The sequence below is a fragment of the Garra rufa genome, chromosome 1 (assembly GCF_049309525.1).
Source record: "Garra rufa chromosome 1, GarRuf1.0, whole genome shotgun sequence".
NCBI lineage: Eukaryota > Metazoa > Chordata > Actinopteri > Cypriniformes > Cyprinidae > Garra > Garra rufa.
This window is the reverse complement of record NC_133361.1, coordinates 21,938,947-21,957,860: the sequence shown is the minus strand read 5'-3', so window position 1 is coordinate 21,957,860 and position 18,914 is coordinate 21,938,947. Positions and strand designations below refer to the sequence as shown.

At 34.2% G+C, this 18,914-nt stretch overlaps 2 protein-coding genes across 3 annotated transcripts; both read left to right on the top strand.

The window, feature by feature from the left end:
• The first annotated feature begins 806 nt into the window (after positions 1-806).
• tmem205 (transmembrane protein 205) lies at positions 807-5,152 on the top strand. 2 transcript variants are annotated; one of them, XM_073848830.1, is made up of 4 exons: positions 807-935; positions 1,406-1,514; positions 1,995-2,158; positions 2,738-5,152. In XM_073848830.1, the coding sequence occupies exons 2-4, from the start codon at positions 1,415-1,417 to the stop codon at positions 3,038-3,040; spliced, it is 567 nt and encodes a 188-aa protein (XP_073704931.1). In that variant the 5' UTR covers positions 807-935; positions 1,406-1,414; the 3' UTR covers positions 3,041-5,152. The 2 variants fall into 2 exon arrangements, with proteins under 2 accessions (XP_073704931.1, XP_073704939.1); XM_073848838.1 differs by lacking the exon at positions 807-935 and adding an exon at positions 1,015-1,152.
• Positions 5,153-6,024: 872 nt separating this feature from the next.
• On the top strand, positions 6,025-18,472 carry rab3db (RAB3D, member RAS oncogene family, b). The gene is made up of 5 exons (XM_073837378.1): positions 6,025-6,158; positions 10,766-10,999; positions 16,617-16,735; positions 16,818-16,942; positions 17,238-18,472. The coding sequence occupies exons 1-5, from the start codon at positions 6,027-6,029 to the stop codon at positions 17,420-17,422; spliced, it is 795 nt and encodes a 264-aa protein (XP_073693479.1). The 5' UTR covers positions 6,025-6,026; the 3' UTR covers positions 17,423-18,472.
• The last annotated feature ends 442 nt before the right edge of the window (positions 18,473-18,914 follow it).

Here is an 18,914-nt window from a genome sequence, read left to right as displayed (position 1 = left end):
GTGGATGGTGTGTGTACAAATTCTTGTATTTTGGAATTACTTAGTAACAAAAAAAATAAAAAATAAATAAACAACATAAAATATTGACGAATTCTGCATCATGTCTGATTCATTCCAGTAACATATATTGCGGTTATAAATAATATATATTGCAATTATAAACAGATGTTTCCTTGTTTTCCACAAGAAAACACTGTAATGCTACATGTTGTTAGTGTTTTTTAGCTCATTGCTTTGTGGCTGACAAAGTGTGTTTGTGAGCTGTCAACCTTTGCTAGTGTTCTGGAAGAATAAGTTTATTTGAGACCTGAATAAAGTGTTTTGGTAGTTGTAGTGCATTTTGAATGTGAAATGAACTGCTTTGCCAAGCTGAAAGTCAGTTAGGAGAATTGTGTGAAGAGTTTTGCAAAAGTGACCTAAGTATTGAGAAATGTGTCCTAGCGTCTGTAAAAAACTGTAATATACAGCCTATAAGTTTAAGTACTATAATTACTCAAATTGAAATAAGTAAAAAGTAAATAAGAATATTTCAAAAATATATATAAATGACAGTCACATAACAATTTAAAATTAATATGAAAGCTCAAAATATAGAAATTAAAGCTCAACATATTAATAAATACTATACTAATATATGAATTATACTAAATAGATTTAGTGCTATAATGTTACTTACTTGCTAGAGTTAATAAGTGACAATTTTGGATCGATATTAAAAAAGACAAGCAGCTCCTTGCATCATGATTGGTTGACATTCGTCCATGTATTTGAATAGTAGATCGTGATTGGATGGTGTGATCAAGAGGGCGGGACTAACAGTGTAGGCTTGACACCGAGCCATAGGAGCAACTGAAATTTTGTGCAGAAGATAAGCAACAGTTTTTTTTTTCGAAAGTGATTGTGGAAAGGCCTCCAACAAGAGACTCAAAACTCGGGTACGTGTTTTCCAAAAACCTGCAGAATTCACACTGAGAAGGAAATTGCTTCAGTGTGTCACTGCTTGCGTAAGTAGCAGAGAAATTGCGTGAACGACTATCACGGAAGTCTTGAAACGTGCTGTTGTCATTTTTAATTAACGGGACAAGTAAGCAAAGTGATAAAAAAATATATATATATCAGTGGATCTAAAAACATAACCGATTAGGATCACCGGTAAGGTTTTAGGCGTAAAAACAAATTTGTTTAGGAATAGTATGTACCTCTCGGTTTTATCAATATTAGTCCATGTACAAAACTCTTATCTATACTGACACACTTTAAATGTATGTGCACGTATTATGCATGTTATGTATTATTTGTTAAATGTCTTGCAAGATGAGACTGTGACTCTTAATGTATTCTGATGCTGATTTTTTTGTGACCTCTTTATTTATTTTGATTATGATTAACGTTATTCACTTTTCAGAAGTTAATTATGGCTACCGAGGGAGACCCAACTCACTTTGTGAAAGTGCTTCACCTTCTAGTGATTTCCTTCACCTGGGGAATGCAGGTGTGGGTGTCTTTCATAGCAGGTAAATTAATATGCACAAATGTTATGATAATTATATCATCATATGTGGCCCTGGACCACAAAACCAGTCATAAGGATCTTTTTGATAATGTATGGTTTGTTAGGATAGGACAATAATTGGCACAGATACAACTATTTGAAAATCTGGAATCTGAGGGTGCAAAAAAAAAATCTAAATATTGAGAAAATCACCTTTAAACTTGTCCAAATGAAGTTCTTAGCAATGCATATTACTAATCAAAAATTAAGCTTTGCTATATTTATGGTAGGAAATTGACAAAATATCTTAATGGAGCATGATCTTTACTTAATATCCTAATGATTTTTGTCATAAAAGAAAAATCTATCATTTTGACCCATACAGTGTATTTTTGGCTATTGCAACCAATATACTCGTGCTACTTAAGACTGGTTTTGTGGTCCAGGGTCACATATAACATGCCATATGTAGGCTACTTCTAATTCCTCTTTATGTTTTAAGGTTTCGTGCTGGTCACCCAGGTATCCATGCACACATTTGGCCTTGTGCAAAGTAAATTATTCCCATTTTATTTCTACTGTCTGCTGGGTGGTAATGCAGTTAGTCTGGCCATATATGCTGTGTACCACCCTAGAGAACTGCTGGACTGGCATGAGGGCATACAGGTGACTAATTAAAACGTTATGCATTCTGCATGATTAACTATAGTTAATCTAATGAAAATGTACTCTCAGGCCATCCAAGATGTAGAGGAGTGTGTTTCATCTGAACAGATTTAGAGAAATGTAGCATTACAGTACATCACTTGCTCACCAATGGATCCATTGCAGTGAATGGGTGCCGTCAGAATGTGAGTCCAAACAGCTGAGAAGAACATCAAAATAATCCGCAAGTTATCCTTACTACTCCAGACATCATTTAATGTCCTGTCAAGTGCAAAGCTGTGTGTTTGTAAGAAACAAATTCATCATTTAGACATTTTTAACTTTAAACAATCTACAGACATGTTAACTGGACTGGAGTGGTGTGGATTGCTTCTGTGATGTTTTTATCAGCTGTTCTGACAGCACCCATTCACTGCAAAGGATCCATTGGTGAGCAAATGATGTAATGCTAAATTTCTCTAAATTGGTTCTGATGAAGAAACAAACTCGTCTACATCTTGAAAGGCCTGATGGTCAGATTTTCATTTTTAGATGAACCGTTCCTTTAAATGTCACTGTCACACTCATTTTTTTTTACAGATGACTCTGTTCTTTGTGGCCGTGATCATGGCCGCTCTGAACGCGCAGTGGTTTGGTCCGTCTGTGACTGAGAATATGCAGGTCATGCAGGAGATTGAGAAGGAGCACGGTCTGGGGAATCAGGTGGGTATGCGCTCCAATAAGGAAGGATACACCAAACTACGTGAACAGGACCCGAAATACAAGGAGCACAGGGCCACCTTTTACCGCTATCATGGTCTGTCCAGCCTCTGCAATCTCATAGGCTTTTTCTCCATTACCATCAATCTCATTTACCTGGCCCTCCATTTGGGATCTATATGAGTGTGTTGTGGGTCTTTGAGGAAAAGTACAGGCAGAGAATTATCTTGTGTATGTTTTCTTTCTTCTGTCAAGACTGTTTTGTATAACAATAATGCTTCTAGTTTTTATACAAGAGTGTTTAGTGTTCTTTAAGGTTTAAAGAACAAATCCAGACCCCTTGAACTAAGCCAAAAGTACTCTGTCCCTAAAAGTGGATTCAGATCTGATTTTAGTCCATTTTATTTGTGACTGGGTTTTAGTCCATTTCAGTCCAATTTGTCCATGACTTTCTTTCGGACTTCCCCAGCCATATTAAATTATATTATTATAGATGTTAACAGTATTTCTCTCTACTTTATGATGCTTCAAAGTGGGTAATTGCACTAAATCTTTTGTTTATAATAAACAGGCTGTAAACATACAGTTGAGGTCAACAATTTACATACACCTTGCATAATCTGCAAAATGTTAATTATTTTACCAAAATAAGATGGATCATACAAAATGCATGTTTTTTTTATTTAGTATTGACCTGAATGATATTCAGGTCACATAGAAGACATATACATATAGTCCACAAGAGAAAATAGTAGTTGAATTTATAAAAATTACCCCGTTCAAAAATTTACATACGCTTGATTCTTAATACTGTGTTGATACCTTGTTGTTGTTGTTGTTGTTGTTTTTTGTGATAGTTGTTCATGAGTCCCTTGTTTGTCTTGAACAGTTAAACTGCCTGCTGTTCTTCAGAAAAAATCATTCAGGTCCCACAAATTCTGTGTGTTTTCAGTATTTCGTGTATTTAAATCCTTTCCAGCAATGACTGTATGATTTTGAGAACCATCTTTTCACACTGACGACAACTGAGAGACTCATATGCAACTATTACAGAAGGTTCAAACGCTCACTGATGCTCCAGAAGGAAACACGATGTGTAAACTTTTGAACAGAACAAAGTGCGTACTTTTTTTTAACTTTTTTTTTTGCTTAACCCCTTAGCATTCCTGTTAAACTTAATTTAATGCAAAACATTCCACAGGTGGAACGTCGCCTAAATATCTTTTTTTTTTTCATTTAGTACTGTCCTTCAAAAACTACAGAATTTATTTACATGGTTCCCAGAAGACAAAATAAGTTAAGTTTACCCTGATCTTCAGTCACCTCTGGCTCTCAATGCATTGTGTTTCCTTCTAGAGCATCAGTGAGCGTTTGAACCTTCTGTAATAGTTGCATATGAGTCCCTTGTCCTCAGTTAAAAAAGATGGATCTTAAAATCATACAGTCATTGTTGGAAAGGGATCAAATACACAAAAATGCTAAAAAACCAAAGAATTTGTGGGACCTGGAGATTTATAAACAACTTATATATTTTAAGTTATTTATAAACAAGACTCATAAACAACTATTACTGACAACTATTAAAACATTTTGCAGATTCTTCAAGGTGTATTTAAACTTTTGACCTCATCTGTACTTAAGTGATATCATAGATGTTTATGATTGTTTAAAAATGTTATGTGCTATAATTCTTATCTGCTTTTGCCTTCACAATGTGAACAATACATGTATTTTTCCACTAGAGGGCTGTTTGTGGAAGGGATTGTGGAAATGAGAGGACCAATTTTAGGATTGTCAATCATAAAATGCTTTTTACATTTCCTATAGAATGAATGACACTAAAATGTCAATTAAACTAAGGAAAAGCAATGAATAGTAAATGAACCTTTTGATAACCTTTGTACACATGATGTTTGAGCAGCAAAGTAAACTTCCTTTTATCAGTAGACATAAGAGTGCTGTTGAAGACGTAATGACATGCAAATGTGATTTTGTAGATGTTTCTGCTTATTCAAACCTTTGCTGTGAAGAATAGGTTTTATATCTTTAGTGTTTCATAACGTTTTTATTGTATTTTTTCTTTTAATTTGAGAAAGCAAACTTTATACATGTGTTTCTGTGTTCATTAGGAATCTTGATCATTTTTAGAAAGCAAACTGACAGTTTTGCTGGTTTGTTATTGCTCCTGAACAAGCATCTATTCAGTTAAACAAATATGAAACACTTACGCATGTTGAGTTTCAATTAAAAAATAAATAAAATTTACGTTAAGTACTCTGAAAGAGTTGTTACAGACATCTAGTAACAAGCGTTAGTGTCTTTATTTGCATTTACTGCTTTCTTTCCGCAGGTATACAAACATGCTGACCGGGCTTCAGTAACATATATGAGAAAGAGATTCAAAGTGCAAAGGCTGTTGAAAATGGTCAAATATTGTCATGTTTTGGGCTGTACTAATCGGTCAGACCAGGAAAAACATTTGAAGTACTATAGACTGCCAAAAGTTATAACAAATCAAGGAGAAGGGTGCAAAAACTGTCTGAGGAACAAAAGGCATTCGTGGTTGGCCAAACAGAACTAGGATTTCCAGGGCAAGAATCTTGACAACATTCGTGTTTATCATTTTTATCAAGTTTATAATTTCCAGTCAGGTAGGTGAAATATTAGGCTAATCATTAATACTGCTTGTGCGTATCTTTACCACCTATTCACTTATTCATCAAAATATTGCATCCTTTACTGCTTACTAAGTCCTTCTCTATATGACTTAAGAGCTTACACACGTTTTTTCCTCCATGGTTTAGCATAAATTAGCAGGAAAATGTATTTATTAGTATATTAACTGCGTAATCCATGCTGTTGTTTACATCCGAGTATCTCTAATATGACCGCGCGTCTGGGTAAAATTCTAACTGTGCTCCGGTAAAAACCACCGGGACTAAAACTTAATAAAACTCCCAAACGTATTTTTTTTTTTTATTGAATTAAAAGTTAAAAGGCATTTCCGATTTAAAAGAGAGAGATTTGATTTTACATTTTCTATATTCTTAGCAAGAAAGTATATGCTTATATTTGCAGAAAAGAGTGTAAAGACGAAAAAGAAAAACTGAGTTCGGGACGGAGCTGGAAGCTGCTGTGTAAACACACAGATCCGGGAGCTCCGTCACTCATGCGCGCACACGCACACTCACACACACAATCACACACACCAACCGAGTTTGTTACATTCGCGTTTTCACGCGAGGAAGTCCCGGTGGTTTTTACCGGAGCACGAGATAAAGCGTCCAGTATCCGTGTGAAGGTAAGAACTTGATTGACTTGAGTCTTTGCGTGTGAGAATCATTTTGACCCTCATACACACCTTTCCTGTTTTTGGAAGGAAAACGTTTTATGAAGTTTAGGTCATGCAGGACATGAACTGTTCACTCTTCATTGTGCCATCGTTGATTATGTGTTTGTTTGTATGCAAAATAATTTAGAACGCCAGAGAGAGAAGATTCGAATTCAATCCAGATTGAGGTTGAGAACTAAACAGCTGCAAAAAAAAAAAAAAAAAAAAAAAAAACTACCGTGGTACACATACAATGGCACTATCACGGTATTCTTCCTTCCTCGGTAGTCTTCTGTGGAATACGATGTAAATACCATGGTACGCTTCAAAGTATAATCTGCTACTGGTACCTTTTGTTAGGAAGAAAGTTCTTATGTTGTTCCTGCATGCATGGATTAAACAAGTTCTTTAGTTGCATTTATAAAATTATATTTCTTTTATGAAATGCACTGTAGGTGTGTGATTGTCATCTTTGAATCAGCCTGCTGTGAATGAAAGCAATCTGTGTCTTGTTTAATTCCATTCAACTGGAGCACAGTTTGTGGACATCTGCCAGACGATCAATAGACGGATCAGTACCATGGTAACCAGAGACCCTGGCCCTCAAAAACACCATTTGGCTCTTTGGTGTAAGTGCTGAAGTCAGGTGTTACAGATGATACACTGATGTATAGCAAGTCTAAGAAGGACAATTAAACCAGTTGAGGTGAATTTTGGTCTTGCGGGCCAGGGAGTAGAGATCTGATATTCTATAAATTGCTCATTTATTTATTATTTATAAAATAAGTTGAAATAAAATGTTTTTTTTTTTTTTTTAGATTTTATCATTTCAGTGTTGTAACTGTAAGATAATAGACTGAAAATACATGCACAGCGAAACACTTACAGTGGAAGTTTATGAGGCAAGATATTCCTTAAGATTTAATGCAGAACAGTGTTTTTTTTAGTGTTCTTTGTTCACACTATTATAGTTTTTGTTGATATTGAATTATTGAATATTTTATTTCTACTTTTTTGGTACATTGACACAACTATGTGTCAAAAACAGAAGTTTTTCCTTTAAGTTTATTGCATATAGAAAAAGTTGTCGAAACGTTCCCCGTTCCAATGTTTTGGTAGTTTACGTGGAGATATCATTATTATTTTCAATAACTTACAATTTGAAACACATTTTCAAAAGTTTGGGTTTTTAGTCCTCCATTGTAAACTAATAACCAAAACGCTTAAAAAGTTGTCAGTTTTTAGTTGATAGTGCTGTTGTGTAATTGATTTGATTTAGAGGAAACTAAACTAAACTAAAAACTGTTATGCATTTTGGCTATTTGTTTACACGACAGTGGTGGTTTGGTGACCTAAAAAATGCTACGTTTTTTTAAACAGGTTTCGAAGTGCACGTTTTTGTAAATGATATTGTTATCATCTCAATGTAAACTACAAAAATATGTCATAAACATGCGTATTATGTGTTTTTTTAAAAAGTGATATCGCCTACTACTGGCCTGGCATGCATAATACAACGTTTTATGTCATTTTTGCAGATCCCTGTGTGCAAAAAAGCTTTTTTTTTTTTTTTTAGCACATCATTGTTGTGAAAACGTATCCTAATTTTAGCAAAATTTTAGTTTTTGTCATTTTTAGTAGTTTTTCTAAAAATATATCTATGTAGTATTTATGTACTTCGGCCTAAACTATAATGCAAACTAGCTGAAATAAAATGTGTTTTTGTTTTTTTTAGTTTCAGTTAATGTTTATTTTATTTTAAATAATATACTTTTTTAAAGGTTTTAGTTGAACCCTGAAGGTAAAGGGTGAAGCTTGTTTTTTACTAAAAGCATCTTTTTTATGTATTTATTTTGGCCAGATCATGCATAATTTACAGTGTTTACTGTTTATCATAACGTCTTATTGAAACTAAAGAAAGAAGACTTGTTTTAAAGTTTTTGTTATAAATGTACAGTATAACTTTTGCTATGGTTAATGCATGTTGTTTACACTGCTCTGGTGTTTTTGACCCTAGAAAAAGGAGATTTACGAAACCGATGCAGACCCTGTGTAAACATGGCTGCCCACATTCGTGCTGAAAAAGAAATTACAGTATTTTTACACCCAAAGGAAAAACAGTCAATTATATTACGGTTACTTCTCTTATATAAAACAGCCTTGATGCCGTATGCAGCCTGAAGTTGTGTAGTGTAGACAGAGACCGTTTCTGAAATGCAGTGAAAACACCAGTGTAGACTGGTTTTCATTTTAAAACACTGTTTTCAAGCTAAAACGCACTAGTGTAAACAGGGCCTGAAACACAACCTTGAAGTTTACAAATTGAAATTGGTTTTTGCAGCGTTTTCGAAAATCATTTTCAAGGGCTGAAAATGCCAGAGTAGTGTAAATTACAGGTGGAACCGCAGCAAAAGTTATGCGTTTTAAAACCAAAACGCACTAGTGTAAACACAAAATAGTTTCTGGGGAAAAAATGGTGGTAACTTTGGTATTACTTAATGTTTTAGTAGGTCTATATTAGTAGTGTGAAATATTAAGCTCTGATTCTGTGAAGATTGAAGTAATGTTAATGGGGGGAAGGGGTTCCACACAGTCTATAGCATTATTGATTTGTGTCTCTCGTGGGACAAGTGGGATGAGATTCGGTGTTCGTACTAATGGACAGAGAGCTGTTCTAAGTGCTGTTTGGTATAAAACCATTAAATTGAGCCGTAAAATGAATGGCGAGCAATACATTTCATCATGTCGTCATGTCAGGTCTGTTTTATGGTGTTGTTTTAGGGTTTCATCTAGATACGCATCTGAACTGCAGAAATTATATTAAATGAAACGCAGTAGCTACCGGGTGTCTTGTGGTTGAAGATCATGGACTAAAATCCACTTTCATTGACATATTTGGCCTCAGTTTTAGTGTTGGAAGACCTCATGCTCAACATGTCAACAAAATGACAGGACTTTTTAGGGAGCTTAAGATCCCTTGAAAAAAAATAAGACCTTAGAAAGTCGTTTTACTCTATTTTAATGTTTTATTTGAACAGTGAAGGCAATAGCAGCAGGTGAACATATTGTTTATTTTAAAAGTAGGTATTTAATTTTTGCATATAACTTTATATGGATATAATTGTGAAGCAAAAGAGTTATTGTGATTTATTTTGTCCATTTAAATATTGTTTGCAAAATTACTTCAAGTAATGTAATTGGCTTTAGAGTATGTTTATGATACTCATATGATGGTCTTCTGCTCACCTTTTTTAAATACAGTAAAATCAGTAATATTTTGAAATGTTATTACGATTTCAAATAACTGTTCTCCATTTGAATATATTTTATAATGCAATTTATTCCTGTGATGCTAAGCTGAATTTTCAGCATTGTTACTCCAGTCTTTGGTGTCACATGATCATTCAGAAATCATTCTAACATGCTGATTTGCAACATTTCTTATCATTATCAATGATGAAATGATGATGGCTGCTCAATATTTTTCCAGGAACTGTGATGCATTTTCTCAAGATCCTTATTAGAAAGTTAAAAAACAACATTTGTTTGAAATATAAATCTTTTGTAACATTATAAATGCCTTTACTATCACTTTTGATCAATTTAATGCATCCTTGATGAATAAAAGTAATTATTTCTTTAAAAAAAATCCCTTTAACAAATTCTGTGCTTGTTTTATTAGAGCGATTTTCATCAGAAAATAGGAAGACGTTTCAAAACCTCTCAAGTGTTACTTGTTGCCTTGCCCAATGATTTTGCAACCCTACCCTACACTGTAAACCTGACCGTTAAGATTAACCACCAGTTACAAACTTCTCAAAGCAGCGTGCACATGATCATCAGACTCATTTTTCACCAAGAATGTCTCTCCACGAGCGAGCGATGTGCCTCCTCCGACCCACAGACTTGCTGTTCTAAATTACTATTGCAGTTGAGTTCAAAAAGATACTGCCTAACAAGAGCTCTCGTGTCCTCGAGACAATAGGCGCTGTGGGCAGCCACTCTCTTTGTTGTGTCATTTCTACCTCTGGAGAGGAGTGGTGTTTGGAGCACTCCGCTCGCCTTTTAATAGGTCTGTGCGCTTTGTTCTTGGGCCCGTCTCCATAGAGACCCTCTCCATCAGGCCCGTGAGGGTCTGATAGATCAGCTGGATGGTGGAGGGGTTTTATTTCCATTCCCAGGAGTTTGCCTGTTAGTTTGAGCTTTTCTATCGGTGGACATGGCTGGTTCTGAAGGTTGTACTCCGAGGGTAATCAGACGTGTGTTTTAGACCAGAATAAGTGACGAAATGGCATTCGCAAACTTCCGAAATGTGATGTATTTCAGCCTGAAACAGGATATTTGATGAGAAAACAATGTTTTTTTTTTTTTTATGTGTGTGTTAAAGTAAATAGAACCAGTTTTGTTGAGAAACCAAATTTAATTGGAGATAGTTCAGTAAAATTCCATATACATTTTTGTATTTAAATGTATCCAAATAAAATTTAAGATCATAAAATAAGCTAAATTTAATTTTGAACTTACCGGGTTTTGAAATTTTGAACTTAAATGTGAAATACTAATTTTGTCTCTTTCAGATGGCATCGGTGACCGATTCGCGTCTCCAGCCGTCACAGAAAGACGCAGCTGACCAAAACTTTGATTACATGTTCAAACTTCTCATCATCGGCAACAGCAGCGTCGGTAAAACCAGCTTCCTGTTTCGCTACGCGGATGATTCCTTCACTTCAGCTTTCGTCAGCACGGTGGGGATCGACTTTAAGGTCAAAACCGTTTTTCGCAATAACAAGAGGATCAAACTACAAATCTGGGTAAGTTTGGTTGTCACTTTAAACTAATATGTGACCCTGGACCACAAAACCAGTCATAAGGTTAAATTTTACAAAACTGAGATGTATACATCATATGAATACTCAATAAATAAGCTTTCTATTGATGTATGGTTTGTTAGGATAGGACAATATTTGGTCGAGATACATCTATTTGAAAATCAGGAATCTGAGGGTGCAAAAAAATAAAAATACTGAGAAAAATCACCTTTAAAGTTGTCCAAATTAGGTTCTTAACAATGCATATTACTAATCAAAAATTACATTTTGATATATTTACAGTGATAATTTTACAAAGAATCATCATGGAACATGATCTTTACTTAATTTCCTAATGATTTTTGGCATAAAAGAAAAATCTAAAATTTTGACCCATGCAATGTATTTTTGGCTATTGCTACAAACATACCCCAGCGACTTAAGACTGTTTTGTGCTCCAGGGTCACATATGAGAATTTATTTTTTAAATAAATTATGAGTTTCCTGTCATGTGATATGCTGTTTTCCACCTACGCAATTATTTGATTAATTTATATTTATATTTGATTAATTATTACACTACTGTTCAAAAGTTTGGGGTCAGTAAGATTTTTTTAGTTTTTGGAAAGAAGTCTGTAATGCTCATAAAGGCTGCATTTATTTGATCAAAAATACAAAGAAGTAATATTGTGAAATGTTTTCACCATTTAAAATAACTTTTCTATTGAAAAAGATATTTTAAAATGTAATTTATTTCTGTGATGCAAAGTTGAATTTTCAGTCATCATTACTCCAGTCTTTAGTGTCACATGATCCTTCAGAAATCAGTCTAACATGCTGATTTGCTGCTCAAGTAACATTTCTTATCATTATCAATGTTGAAAACAGTTGTGCTGCTCAATATCTTTCCACGAACTGCGGTACGTTTTTTCAAGATCCTTTCCTAGAAAGTTAAAAAACAGCATTTATCTGAAATATAAATGTTTTATAAAATGATAAATGCCTTTACTGTCACTTTTGATCAATGTAATGCATCCTTGCTAAATAAAATTATTAATTTCTTTTTTTTTAATTAAAAGCTAAGAGTAAACAATCCATTTAAGACATTCTGTGCTTGTTTTATTAGAGCAATTTTCGTCATAAAATAGGAAGACGTTTCAAAACCTCTCAAGTGTTACTTGTTGCCTTGCCTAAATTTTTTTGATAAAATACTGCAAAATACGTAATATTGTGAAATGTTTTTACCATTTAAAATAACTTTTCTATTGAAAAATATATTTTAAAATTTAATTTATTTCTGTGATTACTCGGGTCTTCAGTGTCACATGATCCTTCAGAAATCAGTCTAATATGCTGATTTGCTGCTTAAGAAACACTTCTTATTATTAATTATTAGTGTTAATAACAATGCATTTGATGGGATTCTTTGATAGTTTTTTTTTCTTATATAAAATTTAAATATTTTTAAAAATTAATTTGTCATACCACAGGACTATTAAAATTAACTAGAGAAGCATAAACACTGATTAAAAATGGTGTAAAGCACAAAAAAAAAGGTGAGCACTTTCATACTATTATAACCTAAAATATTGATGTTGATTAAAAAATGAGCATATTATATGTCCACTACACACATTTTTGTTTCCTTTTGTGAACTTGGTGAATTGTTTAGAGACGATAATTGTGTACTTTCGCAGTGAAAGGACTATCCAGGTTTTGTGAATGATTGGATATTATAGGGTAGAACTATGTATTGATAGCAACATAAAGATGCCTTTTCTAACTGTGAATTCAAACCTCTGAATTTGAAGAGTTTACAGTTTCGAAACTGTTTATGTGGTTTAAACTTGTCATTTCACAATGTTTTAGGCCTAGGCTTTTGCCCATCACCACACATGAAGCCACTAATGTGTACTGTTGTTATTTGTGTGTGGAAATGAAATTGTGAAATCATGAAATTGTGTTTTAAGCCTGGATATATCATGTAAATTAATTAAACTCTGAAAAAAGTCATGAAGAATGCACCTGAAGATATGTTTTTGCAGTTATATATTTAGCTCTAAAATTGTAATTTCTTTAAAACCACACCTTTTTAAAACCCTAATCACAAATTTCCAAAAAAGTCATTCATTAATTAAAAAGTGTGGCAGCCGTGGCATTATGAATCATGAGGACATGCATGTCTGTGTATCATTTAGTGGATCATGTATTTTTGTGGTATAAAACTAGGGTGGCAATTTCAAAAGCCAAATGGTTTAAAGGATAAAGGTATGATGACTAACAGAAACCTCTGAGCAATTTGTGTTTGGTTTGCATGTGAGCCTTAGGCTTTAAGTTTTAGCCTCAAAAACTGTAGGTCAGATTACAGGTGTTATTAAAAAAACATCTCAGAAAGCCATAATTATCAGCTGCAGATGGGTGTGTAGATGTGCTGTAATGTCAGCCGCCGGCTGGTACCGTACTGTGAATGGGAGTGAAGTCAGTAAATTCCTTCACAGCAGATATGCTGCAATGATTTCTAAAGCTGGCGATTAGCCTTTTGTCCAAGTGCTAACTAGCTGGGATACTAGTGTGCTGCTAACTGCAAATGAAATGTCAACAACTGCCTACTAGGGATGTAACAATATCAAAATCTCACAATACGATAATAAGTGTTGGGGAAAGTTACTTTTAAAAATAATGCATTAAGATAAAAAAAAAGTAACTTTTACGTTACTTGGTTACTTTTTATGGAAAGTAATGGGTTGCGTTACTTTTGCGTTACTTTTTAAATCTGGGCAGGGCTTGCTTGTTTGTTTTTAATATAAAAAGTTATATTTTTTGCAAATGTAAAAGCCTTTTCACACCAAAAGCCTCAGGCTTAGAGAAAAGTAAAACATGTCTGTACAGTAGACTGCAGAAGAAAAAATGTCAACTCTTCCGCAATTAAAAAAGAAAACAAATGTTAGATCATCTTGAGTAATTTTTGCTTGTTAGTAAGGATGAATTGAATCATCGAACGTCGGCAGCAAAGACATTGGTTAATAAAATAGGATTAAATACATAAAGTATTTGTATTATTTCACATTTAGTTATTTAGTTGAATTTCACTGTTTTTATTCATTTTGAGGAATACTGTATCTTTTTAGGTTTTTTTTAGTGAGTGAGATGAATTAATGCATGTTCACGTTTATTCTAGAACTAAATTAACATCTTACGATTTCTCTCAACATGGGGACAGTATAGAGCTTTTAATCGATAAATGGGGGGAAAAAGTAACTGGCGTTACTTATTTGAAAAATATATTTTTTTGTCAATTAAACAGTAATACGTTACTTTACTAGTTACTTGGAATGCGCAGCCTTACCCCCAATAATATCACAATATGAAGTCCACAATGTGATTTTTAATGCAATATTTGAGCAAAAAAAGACAAATGAAAACATTTGTACATTTTAAAGTTAATTCTTTTATCTAATGCACTTTGAGAGTTCAAAATTAAGAGCGCCAACCGATGTTCTTAACTAAGAAAACTTAAACCGCTAGCTGTCAGCAATTCATACTGCACTTTTAAGATTGTATTTATGATGGAAAACTCCAGCTTCAGTGAAAACAGGCTTACTAAAACGCATCTTACTACAGATCTAGTTAAATGCTGTAATCATCTGCCGTAAAAATAAAGCATGACTGTTGCATTCCCAAATGCACGCTTAACTCACAGCACATACAATAAACAAGTTCACTGCATTCACTGTGAACTGAGCCGTTCTGAGGAGTGGAAAACACCGGATCACGAGTTGATCTCCTGTACGAAATACTTGGCTTTGAATTAAACCATATTGTGCTTTCAGTTTTAGTTCATTTGACAGATACTGTGTCAAAGCATAATGGCCCCAAATACAATTTTAAAGAACTGTTATGTTAGAATAAGAAGTTTAAATATATTTTAAAAAATACACGTTTTGCCTGGAAGACCTATCATTTCATTTCGTCATATGACCACGATAATATTTAAACTGTTTTGCTATCGCAATACCACAATATTGATAAGTATTTAAATTCATTTTTATTTTCTATTTTCATTATAATTTTAAAGTTTAGGCACTTTTGTTGTGTTTTTGTCGTTTTAATTTTTTTAATGTCTATATAGTGTTATTTAGTTTTAGTGTATTTTAGTATTTAAACAAAATTTAAACTAAATAATGAAGTGTTCCCTTGACAGCTATATTTTTTGTTGTTGTTTTTTGTTTTAGCTAATGCTTATTTTATTTCTATTATTTTTTATGGTTTTATCACATTTTTATGGTTTTAGTTCATAATGACAACCCTGAAGGCAAAGGGTAAAGCTTGTTTTTGACTTAAAGCATCTTTATTTTACATGCGTAATTTACCATGTTTACTGTTTGACATTTTTATTCATTATTTTTATTTCAGTTTTGGTTTTAGTTATTTTAATATTCAGTTCAATTCAAGTTGGTGCAGTGCGTCGTGGGATACAGTATTTCACAAAGTGCAATGCTGTGTGTTGTAGTTTATTAGCTATTATTTGCATTCAGAACATTTGCATACTGCTCATACATACTAAGAGTAGTATGCTATTCTAAATATTATATTAGTAACTGGAAAAAAAATCACAAAGAAATTACAAGTAAGTTCTAAAGTAGCTTTGGCTTAGGGAGGAATGTGAGCTGGATGGCTGAGTTCTCAGCAGTGTTTTTCGTCTTAATGTGCGCTGTGGCTCTGATCCAGTAGCAGAAAGGCTTGTGCTTCTGATAAAAGCTCCTCCTGGCCATGCTCAACCTCTGCATCTGTCAGCCTTTCACTGTCTGTTTGACAAGACCTTGAGCTTTGAAAGAGTTTTGCAGATGCACTAAAACACTTCTGTTACATAAAAAGGTTGCAGTGCATTTTTTTCTCATGCATAATTTCGATATAGAAACAGGCTATTGGTTGAAGAGCCTTTAGAGGTTATGGGTACAGATCCTAAAAGGGGAGAATATAGTGATATAGTGGATTATGCCTATGATTCATAAAGAATACAGTCAGCTGGATAGAAAATGATTGCATTTGTTTAACATTACCTCTTGTCTTTTTGTATTTTGGCTTTAGAAATGCTGTAATTAATTCTGAGCAAGAGAATAGTAATTGTCCTTGCATAATTATTGATATAAATAAATAATCATGAAGGGCACATGCTTTTTTTTTTTTTTTATTTCACTGCTGTGTGTTCTGAGAAGTCTCACAGGTTTTTTTTTTTTTTTTTTGTCCAACTGGCTCTAGACTAGAGCTCATCTCTGCTGTCTGTCACTCTTGCCAAGCATTAATGGATCGTGTGTAAACCTGTGTGAGCCACTGGTTGCCCAGGCAACACGTTCTCTCCTCCCTCTCTAATGATGGGATGGCTCTTCGTGCAAATACGTTTAGCCAATAGCAGGTTTCTAAGCGACAGTGCATAGTTGATTTGACAGCCCAGGCTAGTGGTTCTTAGACTAGCTCTAGAAGAAAAACAACAACTCTGCCATCTACTGGTCATCATTGGTAATAACACCATGAAGACTGTGTATCTCCTCACTAGCCTCACAGCCCAGGATGCTGTGTCCCTGTATATAATTAGGATTATTGTAATGATTATGTTGTTCAGGACACAGCTGGACAGGAGCGCTACAGAACCATCACTACAGCATATTACAGAGGAGCCATGGGCTTCCTGCTAATGTACGACATTACAAACCAGGACTCATTTAACGCTGTTCAGGACTGGTGAGTGACACACACACATGCATCTGTATATTAAGTGTGTATTGAGTGTTTAATGTTTACATCCTGCATGTTTGGCTCTTAGGGCCACGCAGATAAAGACATACTCTTGGGACAACGCACAGGTGATATTGGTGGGCAACAAGTGTGACCTGGAAGATGACAGACTCGTCCCGACAGAGGACAGTCAGAGATTGGCTTACGAACTTGGTGAGAGGATGCACATTACAACTTATTTGAGCCTTTTTGCCTATTTTATATGTGAACCTGGACCACAAAACCAGTCATAAGGGTCCGTTTTTTAAATTGAGATTTATACATCATCTGATATATATGTAAATATATATTAGTTTTAGCTATTTTAGTACATCAAGTTAAGCTAAATAAAATAAACTTTGCCTTGGCCACTAGCTGAAATGGACGTTATTTTATTTCAAGTAACAGAAATGCTTTTTTAATGCTATTAAGTTTAGTTTCAGTAAACTATAATGTAATATTTCCTCAGGTTTCCAGTTTTTCGAAGCCAGCGCCAAAGACAACATCAACGTGAAGCAGGTTTTTGAGTGTCTGGTGGACGTGATATGTGAGAAGATGAATGAAAGTATGGACGGAGACGGTCAGGTGTCCGACCACAAAGACTCCAGTCTGCAGGACACGTCCCCTGAGGGACACAGCGGCTGTGCCTGCTAAAACAGACTCTCAGTCTTTATCACGTTGAGAACTTCTCTTCACCCATTCACTAGTATTTGGGTTAATCTTTGCTTTTCTTCTTTTAACCCAAACACTATCTGTTAAACGCATTGAGTGTTGTTGGTTGACGTGGATAGTCAAGATAGGACAGCGTGGATTGAAATCTGACTGCACTAGTGATCTACGTGATGCCCCGTACGTTTTCATGCATGTATGTGCAGACAAATCAAACAACTGGAGATACTGCACAGCGTTTAGAGGTCCATTCACATCCCGTTCTCCATCTTTTCTATGTTTTTTCCTCAAAATAGCCATGTTTCGATGGATCTTTGTGGTTTTAGCTGTGTCCAGATGTCCAGAGCACTGAGCAGGCAGCTTCTGTATTGTCTATCTGGGTGTCCATCTGCTTTAAATTAGAGTCCTAACTGCTCATTCAGCACTATTATGGAGATGAATGCACTGTTTTATTCTGATATGTGCAATCATGGGCTGTAGTTTGAAACGTATGTGCATTACACGCTGAGAAATATCTCTCACTCAAATGAATGTTTTACTGTTAATTTTTTGGAATAAACATTTTCTTAAATTATAAGATAGCAAATAAACTATCTGCAACCGAAAATGACATGTACGCTGCCACAATAATTTACAATATCTTGTTGTTGTTCTTTTGGAAAGTACTTATAGGTTTACTGTATCTGAACATGAAAATCTGCAGAAAATGCACTCATTCTCAGGCCACCGTCTTACCGGGTGATTCTTGTCAGGGACTCATTAATTGTTTACTGTATAGCAATATATAAAAAATACCAGCAAAAAAAAATCATTATTTACGTCATTGACATACTACTATAGAGTTCATGTAAAAAGTTAACATAACAGATCGAATTTGCAAAATTATTATTTTACCAAAATAAGAGAGATGACCCGAATAAGACATTTCACATAAAAGATAGAGTCCACAAGAGAAAATGATAGTTGAATTTATAAAAATATTCATGTTCAAAAGTTTACACACCCTTGATTCTTAATACCATGTTGTTACCCGAATGATCCACAGCTGTGTTTTTTTTTTTCTTTTTCTTTTTCTTTTTATAATGATAGTTGTTCATGAGTCCCTTGTTTGTCTTGAACAGTTAAACTGCCTGCTGTTCTTCAGAAAAATTTTTCAGGTCCCACAAATTCTTTGGTTTTTCTGCATTTTTGTGTATTTGAACCCTTTCCAACAGTGACTGTTTGATTTTGAGATCCATCTTTTCACACTGAGGACAACTGAAGGACTCATATGCTACTGTTACAGAAGGTTCAAACGCTCACTGAAAACTTTTGAACAGAATGAGGATGTGTACATTTCTCTTATTTTGCCTAAATACAAGTATCTTCTGTAGTTTCTGAAGGGCAGTACTAAATGAATATATATATATATATATTCATTTAGTACTGCCCTTCAAAAACTACAGAAGATACTATATTTCATATATATATATATATA